Source organism: Pristiophorus japonicus, chromosome 1 (assembly GCF_044704955.1).
Source record: "Pristiophorus japonicus isolate sPriJap1 chromosome 1, sPriJap1.hap1, whole genome shotgun sequence".
Taxonomy (NCBI): domain Eukaryota; kingdom Metazoa; phylum Chordata; class Chondrichthyes; family Pristiophoridae; genus Pristiophorus; species Pristiophorus japonicus.
Window position 1 is genome coordinate 532764695 of NC_091977.1, and position 20148 is coordinate 532784842.

The 20148-nt window shown below is 46.9% G+C and overlaps 2 protein-coding genes across 2 annotated transcripts in view; one reads left to right on the forward strand and one right to left on the reverse strand.

Moving 5' to 3' along the window:
* pop1 (POP1 homolog, ribonuclease P/MRP subunit) overlaps positions 1-8606 on the reverse strand; it is a 74845-nt gene extending 66239 nt beyond the window's left edge. The window contains exons 1-2 of the mRNA XM_070896617.1: positions 8524-8606; positions 1511-1681 (exon numbers count right to left, since the gene is read on the reverse strand). Of these exons, the coding sequence (XP_070752718.1) occupies positions 1511-1679 (169 nt within the window). The 5' untranslated portion in view covers positions 1680-1681; positions 8524-8606. The remainder of the gene's footprint in view (positions 1-1510; positions 1682-8523) is intronic.
* Positions 8607-8780: 174 nt separating this feature from the next.
* rida (reactive intermediate imine deaminase A homolog) overlaps positions 8781-20148 on the forward strand; it is a 62670-nt gene continuing 51302 nt past the window's right edge. Inside the window, exon 1 of the mRNA XM_070896630.1 lies at positions 8781-8922. Within this exon, the coding sequence (XP_070752731.1) occupies positions 8858-8922 (65 nt within the window). The 5' untranslated portion in view covers positions 8781-8857. The remainder of the gene's footprint in view (positions 8923-20148) is intronic.

Sequence of the window (20148 nt, forward strand, 5' to 3'; positions counted from 1 at the left end):
GTCATTTAGGACTGAGATGAGGAGAAACTTCTTCACTCAGAGAGTTGTTAACCTGTGGAATTCCCTACCGCAGAGAGTTGTTGATGACAGTTCATTGGATATATTCAAGAGGGAGTTAGATATGGCCCTTACGGTGAAAGGGATCAAGGGGTATGGAGAGAAAGCAGGAAAGGGGTATTGAGGTGAATGATCAGCCATGATCTTATTGAATGGTGGTGCAGGCTCGAAGGGCCGAATGGCCTACTCCTGCACCTATTTTCTATGTTTCTATGGAGGAGATTACAGAGATCATCATAGGCAGTCCTTCGGAATCAAGGAAGGCTTGCTTCCACTCCTAAAGTGAGTCCTTTGGTGGCTGAACAGTCCAATGCGAGAGACACAGACACTGTCACAGGTGGAACTGACATTTGTTGGGAAAGGGGAGTGGGGGTGGGATTGGTTTGCTGCACGCTCCTTCTGTTGGCTGCGTCTGATCTCTTCACTCTTGCGGCGCTGAGCTTGAAAGAGCTCAACGCCCTTCCGGATGCACTTTCTCCGCCCAGGGCGGTCTTCGGCCAGGGACTCCCAGGTGTCAGTGGTGATGTCACACTTTACCAGGGAGGCTTTGAGGGTGTCCCTTGTAATGTTTCCGCTGCCAACCTTTGGCTCATTTGCCGTGAAGAAGCTCCGCATAGAGCAATTGCTTAGGGAGCCTCGTATCTGGCATGCGAACTATGTGGCTGATTGAGTGTGGTCAGTGTTTCGATGCTGAGAATGTTAGCCTGGACGAGGATACTGATGTTGGTGCTCCTGTCCTCCCAGGGGATTTGCAAGATCTTGCGGAGACAGCGTTGGTGATATATCTCCAGCGACTTGAGGTGTCTTCTCTACATCGTCTATGCCTCTGATCCATACAGGAGGGCGGGTTTTACTACAGCCCTGTAGACCATCAGCTTGGTGGTAGATTTGAGGGCCTGGTCTTCGAACACTCTTTTCCTCAGGTGGCCAAAGGCTGCACTGGCGCACTGGAGACGATGTTGAATCTCCGCATCAATGTCTGCCTCTTAGAGATAGGAAGGGGGGGCGAAGCCACTAAGGGATTTGAAAACAAGGATGAGAATTTTAAAATCGGGGTGTTGCTGGACAGGGGGCAAACAATGTAGGTCAGGAAGCACAGGGGTGATGGGTGAATGTGACTTGGTGCGAGTTAGGCCACGGACTGCGGAGGCTTGGCTGAGCTCAAGTTTACGGAGGGTGGTCAGGTGAGCATCGGAGTTCCAGAGTGCAGGGGTGGGATGGCTAAAGGCACTGCCTCTAGTGGTGGGACAGAGAGAGAAAGTATTGCAGACTCAAAAGCAGTCAGTATGAATTCGGGTATATGGCTGGACGAGATTGCAATGGAGGATGGAGCAAAGACACAAGGACCTCCACATAACACATTCTTTACCAGCGTGAATGGCTCAGTACTTTTATTTTTCACCTGTAAACCAAGTACAGGCTGCTCAAAACATCAGACTATACTATTTTGTACCTTCACGATGACGTGTAAACCAGCCTTCACGTGGATTATCCATCTGTGAGTCGGATCGTCCCATCCCAGATCTGCCCGCCCCTGCATCAGATGACGAAAAGGTGATATTGCTGGGCTGGTTTCTCATCTTCTTGGCATATTTCTTTTCTTTTCGATTTACTCCAGACATGGCTTTACAAAAAAAAAAATTTAATTAATACACTTTGACAACAAAATTTACACACAAGTACATAAATTTACTATTTTTTATTATTCATTCACGGGATGTGGCCGACGCTGGGAAGGCCGGCATTTATTGTCCATCCCTAAATGTCCGAGAAGGTGGTAGTGAGCCGCTGCCTTGAACCTTTGCAGTTTCTCGTAGCGGACAACTGAATGGCTTGCACAGTCTGGCCCACGTGACTCCAGTCCTACTCCAACACGGTCGACTCTTAAAATACCCTTTGAAGAGGCCTAACAAGCCACTCAGTTATCATCACATGGACTTCTGTGGTTTAGCAAGACGGCTCACCATCCCCTTCGCAGGGCAACTGGGATGGGCACTAAATTCCAGCCCTGCCAGCGACACCCACATCCCAAGAATGAAAGAAAATCGGAAACATGGATGAATGTACACACACACTATAGCATTGACAATGAGATTCAACACCGCCTCCAGGGCACCAGTGCAGCCTTCGGCTGCCTGAGGAAAAGAGTGTTTGAAGACCAGGCCCTCAAATCTACCACCAAGCTCATGGTCTACAGGGCTGTAGTAATACCCGCCCTCCTGTATGGCTCAGAGACATGAGCCATATACAGCAGACATTTCAAGTCACTAGAGAAATACCACCAATGATGTCTCCGCAAGATCCTGCAAATCCCCTGGGAGGACAGACCACCAACGAGTCAAAGGTGGGCAGCGGAAACGTTACAAGGACACCCTCAAAGACTCCTTGATAAAGTGCGACATTCCCATCAACACCTGGGAGTCCCTGGCTAAAGACCACCCCAAGTGGAGGAAGTGCATCCGGGAGGGCACCGAGCACCTCGAGTCTCGTCGCTGAGAGCATGCAGAAATCAAGCGTAGGCAGCGGAAAGAGCGTGCGGCAAACTAGTCCCACCCTCCCTTTCCCTCAACAACTATCTGTCCCACCTGTGACAGAGACTGTGGTTCTCGTATTGGACTGTTCAGCCACCTAAGAACTCATGTCAAGAGTGGAAGCAAGTCTTCCTCGATTCCAAGCGACTGCCTATGATGATGAGTAACTTTTTTGTTAATTATACAAAAATTAAGCACAACACATTTTTGTTATGCAAGATAAAAGAGGTGTGCATCTTATACATTGGAATTTACCAAAAAGTGTCAAAATAATATCCTGTCTCAAAACATTTGTATACATTTAAAAATCATGGAATTTACAGTATAATTGCAGGTCAACAAAGAGAGAGGTGTTCAGCATCTTTAAGGCAAATACACTTCTACGCACAATGCTGAGTTTAAAAAAAACAAAAGAATATTTAATAAAATGATGCAATAAGTTGCAACAACATGGAAAAGTAACATGGTTCTCTGTCCTTGCTTCATACAGCAGGCATCAATCTTGCACAATAAAATCACAGCAGTATTCTGTTGTCATTGAAGTTATGCAAGGACTTAATCACTCAGTGATATTTAAAAATGTCATTTGATAGAATCATAGAAATTTACATCACGGAAGGAGGCCATTCAGCCCATCGCGTCCGTGCTGGCCAACAAACAGCTATCCAGCCGAATTCCACTTTCCAGCTCTTGGTCCGTAGCCCTGTAGGTTACAGCACTTCAAGTGCACATCCAAGTCTGGTGAACCTTCGCTGCACTCCCTCAATAGCAAGAATGTCCTTCCTCAGGTTAGGAGACCAAAACTGTACACAATACTCCAGGTGTGGCCTCACCAAGGCCCTGAACAACTGTAGCAACACCTCCCTGCCCCTGTACTCCAATCCCCTCGCTATGAAGGCCAACTTGCCATTTGCTTTCTTAACCGCCTGCTGTACCTGCATGCCAACCTTCAATGACTGATGTACCATGACACTCAGGTCTCGTTGCACCTCTCCTTTTCCTAATCTGTCACCATTCAGATAAGATAATAGTCTGCCTCTCTGTTTTTACCACCAAAGTGAATAACCTCACATTTATCCACATTATACTTCATCTGCCATGCATTTGCCCACTCACCTAACCTATCCAAGTCGCTCTGCAGCCTCATAGCATCCTCCTCACAGCTCACACTGCCACCCAACTTAGTGTCATCCGCAAATTTGGAGATACTACACTTGATCCCCTTGTCCAAATCATTAATGTACAATGTAAACAGCTGGGGCCCCAGCACAGAACCTTGCGGTACCCCACTAGTCACTGCCTGCCATTCTGAAAAGTACCCATTTACTCCTACTCTTTGCTTCCTGTCTGACAACCAGTTCTCAATCCATGTCAGCACACTACCCCCAATCCCATGTGCTTTAACTTTGCACATTAATCTCTTGTGTGGGACCTTGTCGAAAGCCTTCTGAAAGTCCAAATATACCACATCAACTGGTTCTCCCTTGTCCACTCTACTGGAAACATCCTCAAAAAATTCCAGAAGATTTGTCAAGCATGATTTCCCTTTCACAAATCCATGCTGACTTGGACCTATCATGTCACCTCTTTCCAAATGCGCTGCTATGACATCCTTAATAATTGATTCCATCATTTTACCCACTACCGATGTCAGGCTGACCGGTCTATAATTCCCTGTTTTCTCTCTCCCTCCTTTTTTTTTTAAAAGTGGGATTACATTGGCTACCCTCCACTCCATAGGAACTGATCCAGAGTCAATGGAATGTTGGAAAATGATTGTCAATGCATCCGCTATTTCCAAGGCCACCTCCTTAAGTACTCTGGGATGCAGTCCATCAGGTCCTGGGGATTTATCTGCCTTCAATCCCATCAATTTCCCCACTAATAAGGATTTCCCTCAGTTCCTTCCCCTCTAGTTTATGTAGGGTAGAATATGGGAAGCCAGCCAGAAGTTGGAGTAGTCAAGTCTCGAGGTAACAAAGACATAGAAACATAGAAAATAGGTGCAGGAGTAGGCCATTCGGCCCTTCGAGCCTGCACCGCCATTCAACAAGATCATGGCTGATCACCCACCCCAGCACCTCCCCCCCACCGACCCCCCCCAGCCGCAAGGACCACATCCAACTCCCTCCCGAATACATCCAATGAACTGGCATCAACAACTCTCCGCGACAGGGAACCCCACAGGCCAACAACTCCCCGAGTAAAGAAGTCTCTCCCAATCCCAGGCCCAAACAGCCCACCCCCCATCCCAAGAGCGTGCCAAGACATGGATGAGAGTTTCAGCAATGGATGAGCTGAGGTAAGGGCGGAGATGGGCGATGTTACGGATGTGGAAATAGGCGGTCTTAGTTATTCTGCGGATATGTGGTTGAAAGTTCAGTTCAGGGTCAAATATGACAGCAAGGTTGCAAACAGTGTGGTTCAGCCTCAGATAGAAGGTTCACTAGATTAATTCCTGGGGTGAGAGGGCTATCCAATGAGGAGAGATCGAGTAAAATGGGCCTTTATTCTCTGGAGTTTAGGAGAATGAGAGGTGATCTCATTGAAACATAACATTCTTAAAGGGCTTGACAGGGTAGATGCTGAGAGGTTGTTTGCCCTGGCTAGAGGGTCGAGAACTCGGGCTCATTGTCTCAGGACAAGAGATCAGCCAGTTAGGACTGAGATGAGGAGAAACTGCTTCACTCAGAGGGTTGTGCATCTTTGGAATTCTCTACTCCAGAGGGCTGTGATTGCTCAGTCATTAATTATATTCAAAACTGAGATCAAGGGATTTTTGGGCACTAAAGGAATCGAGGGATATGGGGATAGGGAAGGAAAGTATTGATGTAGACGTTCAGTCCTGATCTTAGCGAATGGCGGAGCAGGCTCGAGGGGCCATTAGACTACTTCTGCTCCTATTTCTTATGCTTTTATGGTAGGTGAAGCTGCTTCACTCCCTGTAGAAAAGGGAATGGAATCATTTAAGCTCATCAGCATGGCAGTGCCTAGGTTTCTGCCACCTTTTTTAGCCGCAGTTGCTGCTAAATATCTTGTAAGGGAATTGGCATGCTTTCAACAGCTGGTAGTCCTGAAATTGTTTTCCAATATAAATGGACTAAAAGAAACCAAAGCGAGTGCAATAAGGATGCTTCCTTGCAATACGGAGGGAAACTAGTTTAGCTTTACTCCATTCATTAATGGTAGCATAAGAAATCAAGGAACATAAGAACATAAGAATTAGGAACAGGAGTAGGCCATCTAGCCCCTCGAGCCTGCCCCGCCATTCAATAAGATTATGGCTGATCTGGTCGTGGACTCAGCTCCACTTACCTGCCCTCTCCCCGTAACCCTTAAGGAAGAAATATTTTGACCCATTTGTCCTTTACTTTTATGAGCCAGATAAATCCTGTCTTCTCTCTTCACAACCCAATCATCTCCTTTACTGCATTACATCACTGCAGAGATCCCAGAGCACTTCATTTGTTTTTTTTAAGCTCGCCTGCCTCCTTAATCAATTTAATTTTGCATCTGTTTAAGGCTCAAAAAATGTAAATGCTTCTAGACAAAACATCAGCGCTGGCTCCGAAGAAAAATATTTCAGGCAGCCAATATGCACTCGGGTAAATATTTAAACAGCAGCATCTCTGAAGTTAAAATGGCACCATTCTAGCCACAAGGAGGAAGAATGTGCATACATCTGTGCGGCTGGCAGCAAAGGCAAACAATAAAAGCTGGCACAACCTGAAAAATTGAGGGTGATTGAAAAGAAGATTTCCATTTATATACTGTCTTTCACAGCCTCAGGTTATCCCATAGTGCTTTTTTTAACAGGCAATTAAGTACTTTTGAAATGCAGCCACTGTTGTAATGTAGGAAACCTGTCAGCCAATTTGCACACTGCAAGCTCCCACAAATAGCAATGTGATAATGACCAGATTATGTTTTACTAATGTTGGTTGAGGAATAAATATTAGCCAGGACACCGGGGAGAATTTCCCAGCTCTTCTTCGAAACAGTGCCATGGGATCTTTTACGTCCACCCGAGAGGGCAGATGAGGCCTCAGTTTAACCGAAAGACAATTGAGCAACAGAATATTGGCACTTTTTATTAAAAGATTTTAAAAGTTGTCTCATATTTCAGTCCCAACTATGCACCTAATCACACTCAGACCTGGATTTGCCTCCCCCTTCCCAAACGACATCCACATACAGACATCAGGATCGGTGAAGCCTTCCACAGAAGAAGTATTCGCCAACACTCAGCTCTTTAAGCTAGGATGATCAGCATTGCCTTTCTGATGTGGAAACCATCAGTTACAACTGTCATAAGACACAAGAAATAGGTTCAGGAGTAGGCCATTTGGCCCCTCGAGCCTGCTCCACCATTCAATAAGATCATGGCTGATCTGATCTTGGCTTCAACTCCACTTAACTGTCCCTCCAATACAGTTGACATAAGGCTATTCAATAGAGGGAATTCAGAAGAAACTTCCTTGCCCAGAGAGTGACGAGAATGTGGACTTCTCTATCACAGGGAGTGGTTGAGGCGAATAGTATAGATAAGAACATAAGAAATAGGAGCAGGAGTAGGCCATACGGCCCCTCGAGCCTGCTCCGCCATTTAATACGATCATGGCTGATCCGATCATGGACTCAGCTCCACTTCCCTGCCCATTCTCCATAACCTCTTATCGGTTAAGAAACTGTCTATTTCTGTCTTAAATTTATTCAATGTCCCAGCTTCCACAGCTCTCTGAGGCAGTGAATTCCACAGATTTACAACCCTCAGAGAAGAAATTCCTCCTCATCCGTTTTAAATGGGTGGCCCCTTATTCTAAGATTATGCCCCCAAGTTCTAATCTCCCGTTATCAGTGGAAAAATCTTCTCGCATCCACCTTGTCAAGCCCCTCATAATCTTGTACGTTTCGATAAGATCACCTCTCATTCTTCTGAATTCAAATGAGTAGAGGCCCAACCTACTCAACCTTTCCTCATAAGTCAACCCCCTCGTCCCGGAATCAACCTAGTGAACCTTCTCTGAACTGCCTCCAAAGCAAGTATATCCTTTCGTAAATATGGAAACCAAAACTGCACGCAGTATTCCAGGTGTGGCCTCACCAATACCCGGTATAACTGTAGCAAGACTTCCCTGCTTTTATACTCCATCCCCTTTGCAATAAAGGCCAAGATACCATTGACCTTCCTGATCACTTGCTGTACCTGCATACTATCCTTTTGGTGTTTCATGCACAAGTACCCCCAGGTCCCGCTGTACTGCGGCACTTTGCAATCTTTCTCCATTTAAATAACAACTTGCTCTTTGATTTTTTTCTGCCAAAGATGCATTTAAGGGGAGGCTATATCAGCACATGAGGGAGAAGGGAATAGAGGGTTATGCTGATAGATTTAGATGAGGAAAGACAGCAGAGGCTCAAGTGGAGCATTATGGACTGATTGGGGCGAATGGCCTGTTTCTGTGCCGTAGATCCTATGTAATATTATTCACACAATAAGTAAGATAACATTTACTGTCCAGGGGCATCAAACGGCAAAATTCACACATTGGAAGTAAGTGTGATCAACACACACTGCGGGCAAGGACCGGCCGGCCGGCCGGCAGCCGAACAGTGAAGGAGTCGTTTTACAAACTGCGCGTGCGCCAACTCGACGCACGGCGGCATTGCGCGTGCGCGAACGGGATGCGGCGAAAGTGCGCGTGCGCGCAATCGCAGCACCGCGACCGTGCGCGTGCGCGAGATCGACGCGGTAAAAGTGCGCGTGCGCGAAGGCTTCGCAGGCATCCGCAATGCACTCGTTGTCAACCGTCACACTGACGCCGCAACATTCCATATTTTCTTGTATTCTTTTTCTTTTAAAAAAAAAATGAGAAACATATCCGAAACTCTGTGCCGGATCCCGGTCACATTGTGATTTGTAAAACAAACTCACCGACAGTTTTCCCAGCCAGCTGACTGGGACGGCTACAGTCAAACGGCCGCACGGTGAGTGAGTGAGCGAGCTCACAGCAGCGGTCAACCGTCAATCACGTGGGGGGAGGGGTATCGCGAGCCGCTTGCTGCCAATCAAACAGGCCCGAGGAGGAGGGCGGCGCTACGGCGGCATGATGGGAGTTGTTGTCCGATTGGTCGGCGGGCGGAACTACGAATCCCGAGGTGCAGCGCGTCCCACTCGGTGCCGCATGCGCACTACTCGCTGTCTCTGGGACTGAAGGCTCGGTGGGTCAGGTGGGGGGAGGCAGCTTGTGAACCTTGCCCTGGACACAATGGCGGCGCTGGTGAGGAGGATCATCAGCACCAGCAAGGCACCGGGAGCAATCGGTCCCTATAGGTAAATGATGTGGCAGCGAGATTGCATCGTTTCTGACAGTGATAGAAAATTGCAAACTCTTTTAAACATAGGCAACTCTTTTTTTTGCAAATCAGGTGCACTTTAAATTAAAACTCTCGCATTGCAGCAGTCATCATCATAGCCAGTCCCTCAGAATCGAGGAAGACTTGCTTTCACTCTAAAAGTGAGTCCTTAGGTGGCTGAACAGTCCAATACGAGAACCGCGGTCCCTGTCACAGGTGGGACAGACAGTGGTTGAGGGAAAGGGAGGGTGGGGAGTCTGGTTTGCCGCACGCTCCTTCCGCTGCCTGCGCTTGCTTTCTGCATGCTCTCGGCGACGAGACTCGAGGTGCTCAGTGCCCTCCTGGATGCACTTCCTCCACTTAGAGCGGTCTTTGGCCAGGGACTCCCAGGTGTCGGTGGGGATGTTGCACTTTATCAGGGAGGCTTTGAAACGTTTCCACTGCCCACCTTTGGCTCGTTTGCCATGAAGGAGCTCCGCTTAGATCAATTGCTTTGGGAGTCTCTTGTCTGGCATGCGGACTATGCGGCCTGCCCAGCGAAGCTGATCGAGTGTGGTCAGTGCTTCGATGCTGGGCGAGGGCGCTGATGTTGGTGTGTCTGTCCTCCCAGGGGATTTGCAGGATCTTGCGCAGACATCGTTGGTGATATAACCTCAGCGACTTGATGTGTCTTCTGTACATACCTCTGATCCATGCAGGAGTGACTGCATTTCAAAAGTACTTAGTTGTCTATAAAGCACTTTGGGACATCCTGAAAGGTGTTTATTTAAAATGCAAGTTCTTTCATTTAAAATAGGTAGCTATGCCCAACGGTGCAAAGTCCTCTGGAGCAGCAATCAATCACAGGCAGTCCCTCCGGGTCGAGGATGACTTGCTTCCACATTAAAAATGAGTACTCGGGTGACTGATGAACTCATTTTAAAGATGCCTGTACGTGAATTCTTTTAATGTGGGGTGGCTGATGCACACCAGCCACCACACGGGCTTGACAGAGCTAGGTCTTGGTCCAGTGGCAAGGGTTATCAAGACGACTGGAGACCAGGCTCCGTCGCATGTGCCACTACAGAGACACTCATAGACAGAGAAAGACAGACAGACAGACACTCAGGCAGAGACAGACAGACAGACACTCAGGCAGAGACAGACAGATAGACACTCAGGCAGAGACAGACAGACAGACACTCAGGCAGAGACAGACAGACAGACACTCAGGCAGAGACAGACAGACAGACACTCAGGCAGAGACAGACAGACAGACACTCAGGCAGAGACAGACAGACAGACACTCAGGCAGAGACAGACAGATAGACACTCAGGCAGAGACAGACAGACAGACACTCAGGCAGAGACAGACAGACAGACACTCAGGCAGAGACAGACAGACAGACACTCAGGCAGAGACAGACAGATAGACACTCAGGCAGAGACAGACAGATACACTCTCAGGCAGAGACAGACAGACAGACACTCAGGCAGAGACAGACAGACAGACACTCAGGCAGAGACAGACAGACAGACACTCAGGCAGAGACAGACAGATAGACACTCAGGCAGAGACAGACAGATAGACACTCAGGCAGAGACAGACAGACAGACACTCAGGCAGAGACAGACAGACAGACACTCAGGCAGAGACAGACAGACAGACACTCAGGCAGAGACAGACAGACAGACACTCAGGCAGAGACAGACAGATAGACACTCAGGCAGAGACAGACAGATAGACACTCAGGCAGAGACAGACAGATACACTCAGGCAGAGACAGACAGACAGACACTCAGGCAGAGACAGACAGATAGACACTCAGGCAGAGACAGACAGACAGACACTCAGGCAGAGACAGACAGATAGACACTCAGGCAGAGACAGACAGATAGACACTCAGGCAGAGACAGACAGACAGACACTCAGGCAGAGACAGACAGATAGACACTCAGGCAGAGACAGACAGACAGACACTCAGGCAGAGACAGACAGATACACTCAGGCAGAGACTGACACATTGTGGGTGTCTGGAGCAGCAGACCACAACTGTATCACCTCTTTTCCCCCACCACCACCCCCGACACAAACAGATCATGGAAACTTTCAAAAATAAAAATGTGTCAGGAATGAAGGCAGTTGCATTTCTATAGTGCCGTCCATGTCATTTGAACGACCTAAAGCGCTTCGCAGTCAATGCATGACTTCTCAAGGGTAAAATAATGACTTGCATTTATATAGCGCCTTTCTCAACCTGTCACTCTTGTAATGTCAGAATCACGGCAGCCAATTTGTACGCAGCAAGCTCCTACAAACTGCAACGTGATAATCTGTTTTTTGTTATGTTGATTGGGTGATAAATATTGGTCAGGACACCAGGTCCCCGGCTCTTCTTCAAAATAATGCCATGGGATCTTTTAAGTCCACCTGAGAGAGCAGATGGGGCCTCAGTGCTGCACTCCCTCAGTGTCAGCCTAGATTTTTTTTGTGCTCAAGTCTCTGAAGTGGGACTTGAACCTACAGCCTTCTGACTCAGAGGTGAGGAGTGCTAATGCCACGTCTGAAACACAATGTGGTGTGTCCTATGGGGTTAGAGTGCACTCCATATTAGACAGATGGAGACTCTATGCCCCGGATTTTGCGGTCACTGGTGAACGAGCTGAGTTCACCGTTCGTTGCCCTTGCACTTGCTCACACGATTTCTGTGGGATTTTACGCTGTGATTTGTGGTAATTAGGGAGCTGAATCAGCGCCCTCTACAGGTCAAGTGCAACATCCCCACCGACACCTGGGAGTCCCTGGCTAAAGACCGCCCTAAGTGGAGGAAGAGTATCCGGGAGGGCGCTGAGCACCTCGAGTCTCGTCGCCGAGAGCATGCAGAAAGCAAGCGCAGGCAGCGGAAGGAGCGTGCGGCAAACCAGACTCCCCACCCACCCTTTCCTTCAACCACTGTCTGTCCCACCTGTGACAGAGACTGTAATTCCCGAATTGGACTGTTCAGTCACCTGAGAGCTCACTTTTAGAGTGGAAGCAAGTCTTCCTCGATTTGGAGGGACTGCCTATGATGATGATGATCTGGGACCTGTGTGAACTAGGAAAGCAACTGCATCTCAATCAATCAGATTGAAGAATCCTCACCGAGACCAATTTTCCCCCTAATTTTATTTTGGGGTGGAGCGCGGGATTGGCGGAGAGGTATGCGGCTTAGAGAGAATGTTGACTGAGACGCAATCTAAACCAGGTTAGAATATTTAATTCAATGTAAAATCACGTGCAGAAAGCAAAATAAAGAGAAAGAAATATGGGATTAAGAGAGAAGAGGAATAGAAAAAACTGGAGCAGTTTAGCAACAAAAGGTAAATCACTTTTATTTTCTGCTAAATAATCTTGACGTTAATGGAAGAGTCGTATAATTCCGGGCAAATGCATGACAGATGCAGTATAATGTAGATAAATGTGAGGTTATCCACTTTGGTGGCAAAAACAGGAAGGCAGAATATTATCTGAATGGTGACCGATTAGGAAAAGGGGCGGTGCAAAGAGACCTGGGTGTCATGGTACATCAGTCATTGAAAGTTGGCATGCTGGTACAGCAGGTGGTGAAGAAGGCAAATGGCATGTTGGCCTTCATAGCGATAGGATTTGAGTTTAGGAGCAAGGAGGCCTTACTGCAGTTGTACAGGGCCTTAGTGAGGCCACACCTTGAATATTGTGTTCAGTTTTGGTCTCCTAATCTGAGGAAGGACATTCTTGCTATTGAGGGAGCACAGCAAAGGTTCACCCGACTGATTCCCAGGATGGCAGGACTGACATATGAAGAAAGACTGGCTCAACTAGGCTTATATTCACTGAAATTTATAAGATTGAGAGGGAATCTCATAGAAACATATAAAATGTTTCTGACAGGATTAGACAGGTTAGATGCAGGAAGAATGTTCCTGATGTTGGGAAAGTCCAGAACCAGGGGTCACAGTCTAAGGATAAGGAGTAAGCCATTTAGGACTGAGATGAGGAGAAACTTCTTCACTCAGAGAGTTGTTAACCTGTGGAATTCTCTACCACAGAAAGTTGTTGAGGCCAGTTTGTTGGATGTATTCAAAAGGGAGTTAGATATGGCCCTTATGGCTAAAGGGATCAAGGGGTATGGAGAGAAAGCAGGACAGGGATACTGAGGGAATGATCAGCTATGATCATATTGAATGGTGGTGCAGGCTCGAAAGGCCGAATGGCCTACTCCTGCACCTATTTTCTATGTTTCTATGATATCATCGCAAAGTCATCATCTTCATAGTCAGTCCCTCGGAATCGAGGAAGACATGCTTCCACTCTATGGGCCCAAGTTTCCACATGATTTGCGCCTGATTTTTAGGAGCAACTGGTGGAGAACGGACTATCTTAGAAATCGCAATTCTCCACATTTTTTTTTCTGCAGTTCTAGTCAGGTAGAACAGTTCTACTTTAGAACAGAATTTTTTCTTCAAAAGGGGGCGTGTCCGGCCACTGACACCTGATTTCAAAGTTTCCACAGTGAAAATGTACTCCAAACTAAAGCAGAATGGAGCAAGTGAAGATCTTTGTAGAACTGAAAAAACCTGTTCTACACATTAAAAAATCAGGCGCAGGTTACAAATTAGGCGTCCAGAACGAGGTGGGGGGGAGGGGAACTCATTAAATTCTACAATCAATCCTTATTTATACTTCTACAAATATTATACAAATAAATCCAACCTGAATAAACATTTATAAGCAAAGAAAAGATTAAATAAACCATCTTCCTACCTGTGTGAAAGTGCTTCAGCCATCGTTCGAAGGAAACCGCCGTTTGTTACCGCGCAGGGGAGGGAGGGGAAGGAGACAGCGGCTTGTTGCCGTGGAGGGGAGGGAGGGGAAGGAGACAGCGGCTTGTTGCCGCGGAGGGGAGGGAGGGGAAGGAGACAGTGAGAAGGGAAGCCTCAGTGCTGATGTGCTGATAGCAATGTGGTTTTATTAAAAAATGTTCAAAAATTAAACAGCTACAAAGAACTACAAAAATGGCCGAGTGCCAATGTTTTTTTTCACACTGAGCATGCTCCAACGCGCACGCGCAGCGTTGCCAGCAGGAAAAAGACTAATTTAAATAGTACCCGCCCCCTTCCACTTACAAAATTGGCGCGAGTGTAGGCTCCGCCCCCCTGGGCGCCACGCCAAACAGACAAGGAGCTGCAGAGCGCTCGAGAATAGCACGTTTTTTTTCTGGCGCCGTTTTAGGCGCGAAGGCGGGGCGCCCAGCTCAGAGGGGCGCCCGTTTTTTATCCTGTGGAAACTTGGGCCCTAAAAGTTAGTCCTTCGGTGACTGAACAGTCCAATATGGGAATTACAGTCTCTGTCACAGGTGGGACAGACAGTCGTTGAAGGAAAGGGTAGGTGGGACTGGTTTGCCGCACGCTCCTTCCGCTGCCTGCGCTTGTTTTCTGCATGCTCTCGGCGACGAGACTCGAGGTGCTCAGCGCCCTCCCGGATGCTCTTCCTCCACTTAGGGCGGTCTTTGGCCAGGGACTCCCAGGTGTCGGTGGGGATATTGCATTTTATCAGGGAGGCTTTGAGGGTGTCCTTGTAACGGTTCCTCTGCCCACCTTTGGCACATTTGCTGTGATGGAGTTCCCAGTAGAGCGCTTGCTCTAGCATCACAAAGAACAGTGTTGCGAAAGGGTATTAACGGCCGTTATCCATGTTATTCCAATAGCATGCTCCAAAGGTCACTTTGTTGCTATTGATATTAATCGGACCCAGGAAACTGAAAGCGGGGATAAGTCGAGCATGGCGACAAAACGGACTTTAGTATATTCTCCCAAAGCCCCACTCAGGCTTGGCGTTTACAGGTACCGTGGGCAGACACTGATTGGGTTTATGTTGAAGTTCTGTACCTTTGGTTCATGGGTGTAAGCTCTGGAATTCCCTCCCTAAACCTTCCTACCTCTCTACCTCCTTTAAGAAGCTCCTTAAAACCGACCTGTCATCTGTTCTTATCTGGCTCGGTGTCAAATTTTGTTTGATAAAGCTCCTGTGAAGCACCTTGGGACGTTTATATTACGTTAAAGGTGCTATATAAATGCAAGTTGTTGCAACATTGTAATAGGAACAGGAGAAGGCCATTCAGCCCCTCGAGCCTGCTCCGCCATTCATTCAGATCATGGCTGATCTGCGACCCAACTCCATATACCCACCGTTGGACCATATCCCTTAATGCCTTTGGTTAACAGAAAGCTTTCAATCAACAATTTAAAATTAACAATTGATCTTGCATCAATTGCCGTTTGCGGAAGAGAGTTCCAAACTTCAACCACCCTTTGTGAGTACAAATGTTCCCTAATTTCAGTCCTGAAAGGTCTGCTTCTAATTTTTAGACTCTGCCCCTAGTCCTAGAATCCCCAACCAGCAGAAATAGTTTCTCTCTGTCGACTCTATCTGTTCCCCTTAATATCTTGAAAATTTCAAACCTTCTAAATTCTAGGGAATACAACCCTAATTTGTGTAACCTATCCTCGTAACGTAACCCTTGAAGTCTGGGTATCATTCTGGTAAACTGTCGCTGCACTCCCTCGAAGGCCAATATAATGGTCAGATTGACTTTATATTCTCGATTGTGAAAACTCAGTGTTTTGCCTGCTGTTCTGATTTCTGTTCTACAGTGTAGTATAGCCTGTCAAACTGAACTGCTGATCGTTGACCTTGTAGCTGGAGAGCAATGCGGAACTTTCCCTGACCTTGTAACTCTTGTATTGTACATAACGTGCTGTCACACCTGCATGCCAGAGCGACGACAGCATTAGTTGCACAGGCTCCTGAACCGGGGGTTGAGCTGTTACTGAGTTACTTAATGAGTCACTCCGGCCTGTTCATTTACTCTGTTAAGTATGTGGCGAGAGACTTCAGCGGGACGTGATCAGGGCCCAGGGAAGGCGTGAGTTCGGGGCCCAGGGGCAGCACAGGCCAGCCCACACTGCGATATACATAAGAGCATAAGAAATAGGAGCAGGAGTAGGCCATACAGCCCCTTGAGCCTGCTCCACCATTTAATAAGATCATGGCTGATCTGATCATGGACTCAGCTCCACTTCCCCGCCCGCTCTCCATAACCCCTTATCCCCTTATCGTTTAAGAAACTGACTATTTCTGTCTTAAATTTATTCAATGTCCCAGCTTCCACAGCTCTCTGAGACAGCGAATTCCACAGATTAACAACCTTCTGAGAGAAGAAATTTCTCCTCATCTCTACTTTAAATGGGCGGCGCCTTATCCTAAGATTATGCCCTCTAGTTCTAATCTCCCTTATCAGTGGAAACATCCTCTCTGCATCCACCTTGTCAAGCCCCCTCATAATGTTATACGTTTTGATAAGATCACCTCTCATTCTTCTGAATTCCAATGAGTAGAGGCCCAACATACTCAATCTTTCCTCATACGTCAACCCCCTCATCCCTGGAATCAACCTTGTGAACCTTCCCTGAACTGCCTCCAAAGCAAGGATATCCTTTCGTAAATATGGAAACCAAAACTGCACGCAATATTCCAGATGTGGCTTCACCAATACCTTGTATAGCTGTTGTAGCAAGACTTCCCTGCTTTTATGCTCCATCCCCTTTGCAATAAAGGCCAAGATACCATTGGCCTTCCTGATCACTTGCTGTACCTGCATATCATCCTTTTGCGTTTCATGCACAAGTACCCCCAGGTCCCGCTGTACTGCGGCACTTTGCAATCTTTCTCCATTTAACGAATAACTTGCTCTTTGATTTTTTTCTGCCAAAGTGCATGACCTCACACTTTCCAACATTATACTCCATTTGCCAAATTTTTGCCCATTCACTTAGCCTGTCTATGTCCTTTTGCAGATTTTTTTGTGTCCTCCTCACATAATGCTTTTCCTCCCATCTTTGTATCGTCAGCAAACTTGGCTACATTTCATCTCAGTCCCTTCTTCCAAGTCATTTATATAGATTGTAAATAGTTGGGGTCCCAGCACTGATCCCTGTGGCACCCCACTAGTTACTGGTTGCCAATTTATCCCGACGCTCTGTTTTCTGTTAATTAGCCAATCCTCTATCCATGCTAATATATTACCCCCAACCTCGTGAACTTTTATTTTGTGCAGTAACTTTTTATGTGGAACCTTGTCAAATGCTTTCTGGAAGTTCAAATACACCACATCCACTGGTTCCCCTTCATCCACCCTGTTTGTTACATCCTCAAAGAACTCCAGCAAATTTGTCAAACATGACTTCCCCTTCATAAATTCATGCTGATTCTGCCTGACTGAATTTTGCTTTTCCAAATGTCCTGCTACTGCTTCTTTAATAATGGACTCCAACATTTTCCCAACCACAGATGTGTACACACTAAGTCCGTGCAGCAGAGCAGGTCTCCAGTTATCTTGGTAATCCTTCCCACTGGACCAAGACCTAGCTCTGTCAAGCCCGTGTGGTGGCTGGTGTGCAATGGCCACCTCATGTTAATAAAAGGCCACCCTTCAGGATGTAGTTCGGGTCCTTCATTGAAACACCTGTGAACTCATCCTTTTTTGGCGTGGAAGCAAGTCATCCTCGTTTCGAGGGACCGCCTATAATGATGATGACTCAATGGGCCTTCACTTTAAAAAAAGACCTGCCTTTATTGAAACTGTGCCTTTTACGACCTCAGGACACTTTACAGCCAATGAGGTACATTTTGAAGGGTAGTCACGATTGTAATGTAGGAAACGCAGCAGCCACTTTGAACATAAGAATTAGGAACAGGAGTAGGCCATCTAGCCCCTCGAGCCTGCTCCGCCATTCAACAAGATCATGGCTGATCTGGCCGTGGACTCAGTTCCACTTACCCGCCCGCTCCCCGTAACCCTTAATTCCCTTATTGGTTAAAAATCTATCTATCTGTGATTTGAATACATTCAATGAGCTAGCCTCAACTGCTTCCTTGGGCACAGAATTCCACAGATTCACAACACTCTGGGAGAAGAAATTCCTTCTCAACTCGGTTTTAAATTGGCTCCCCCGTATTTTGAGGCTGTGCCCCCTAGTTCTAGTCTCCCCGACCAGTGGAAACAACCTCTCCGCCTCTATCTTGTTTACCCCTTTCATTGTTTCTATAAGATCACCCCTCATCCTTCTGAACTCCAACGAGTAAAGACCCAGTCTACTCAATCTATCATCATAAGGTAGCTCCCTCATCTCCGGAATCAGCCTAATGAATCATCTCTGTACCCGCTCCAAAGCTAGTATATCCTTCCTTAAGTAAAGTGACCAAAACTGCATGCAGTACTCCAGGTGCGGCCTCACCAATACCCTGTACAATTGCAGCAGGACCTCCCTGCTTTTGTATTCCATCCCTCTCGCAATGAAGGCCAACATTCCATTCGCCTTCCTGATTACCTGCTGCACCTGCAAACTAACTTTTTGGGATTCATGCACAAGGACCCTGTGCGGAGGGGAGCGGGTAGGTCCGAAGGCCTCCTCGTAGGACTGCTCCTGGGCACGGCCAAGGGTGCCATCAGCCGGTCCAGGCAGCGGGCGGTCGAGGGGGTCGTTCAACCTGACTGCCTGCCTCTCTTCCGCTCTTACATCCGGTCCAGGGTGTCCTTGGAGATGGAGCACGCGGTGTCCACCGGTACGCTCGCGGCCTTCCGCGAGAGGTGGGCACCGGAGGGACTGGAGTGCATCATCACGCCCGGCAACCAAATTTTAATTTGATTTTACGTTTTTTAAGTTTAATTTGTTTTAATTGCCGGTGCTTTTAGTGTCCCCCTCTCCTTTTATAGGGGGCACTGGAAAAAAGGAAAAATTTGATTTTAGTGCCCAAAAAAAAAACCACAAAAAAAAAAAAAAAGGGGGCCTTGTAAATGTCTTGTGTGTGTCATCCAGGTCGGGTGGCACGGATACATGTTTTATGTTTTCGCAGGTAAACTCAAAAGAGTTTCATGCACAAGGACCCCCAGGTCCCTCTGCACCCAGCATGTTGTAATTTCTCCCCATTCAAATAATATTCCCTTTTACTGTTTTTTTTTCCCAAGGTGGATGACCTCACATTTTCTGACATTGTATTCCATCTGCCAAACCTTAGCCCATTCGCTTAACCTATCTAAATCTCTTTGCAGCCTCTCTGTGTCCTCTACACAACCCGCTTTCCCACTAATCTTTGTGTCATCTGCAAATTTTGTTACACTACACTCTGTCCCCTCTTCCAGGTCATCTATGTATATTGTAAACAGTTGTGGTCCCAGCACCGATCCCTGTGGCACACCACTAACCACCGATTTCCAACCCGAAAAGGACCCATTTATCCCGACTCTCTGCTTTCTGTTAGCCAGCCAATTCTCCATCCATGCTAATACATTTCCTCTGACTCCGCGTACCTTTATCTTCTGCAGTAACCTTTTGTGTGGCACCTTATCGAATGCCTTTTGGAAATTTAAATACACCACATCCATCGGTACACCTTTATCCACCATGCTCGTTATATCCTCAAAGAATTCTAGTAAATTAGTTAAACATGATTTCCCCTTCATGAATCCATGTTGCGTCTGCTTGATTGCACTATTCCTATCTAGATGCCCCGCTATTGCTTCCTTAATGATAGCTTCAAGCATTTTCCCCACTACAGATGTTAAACTAACCGGCCTATAGTTACCTGAGTTTTGTCTGCCCCCTTTTTTAAACAGAGGCTTTACATTAGCTGCTTTCCAATCCGCTGGTAGCTCCCCAGAGTCCAGAGAATTTTGGAAGATTATAACGAATGCATCTGCTATAACTTCCGCCATCTCTTTTAATACCCTGGGATGCATTTCATCAGGACCAGGAGACTTGTCTACCTTGAGATCCATTAGCCTGTCCATCACTACCCCCCTAGTGATAGTGATTATCTCAAGGTCCTCCCTTCCCACATTCCTGTGACCAGCAATTTTTGGCATGGTTTTTGTGTCTTCCACTGTGAAGACCGAAGCAAAATAATTGTTTAAGGACTCAGCCATTTCCACAAATCCCCCTTCTCATCTTCTAATGGACCAACATTTACTTTAGTCACTCTTTTCCGTTTTATATATCGGTAAAAGCTTTTACTATCTGTTTTTATGTTTCGTGCAAGTTTACTTTCGTAATCTATCTTTCCTTTCTTTATTGCTTTCTTAGTCATTCTTTGCTGTTGTTTAAAATTTTCCCAATCTTCTAGTTTCCCACTAATCTTGGCCACCTT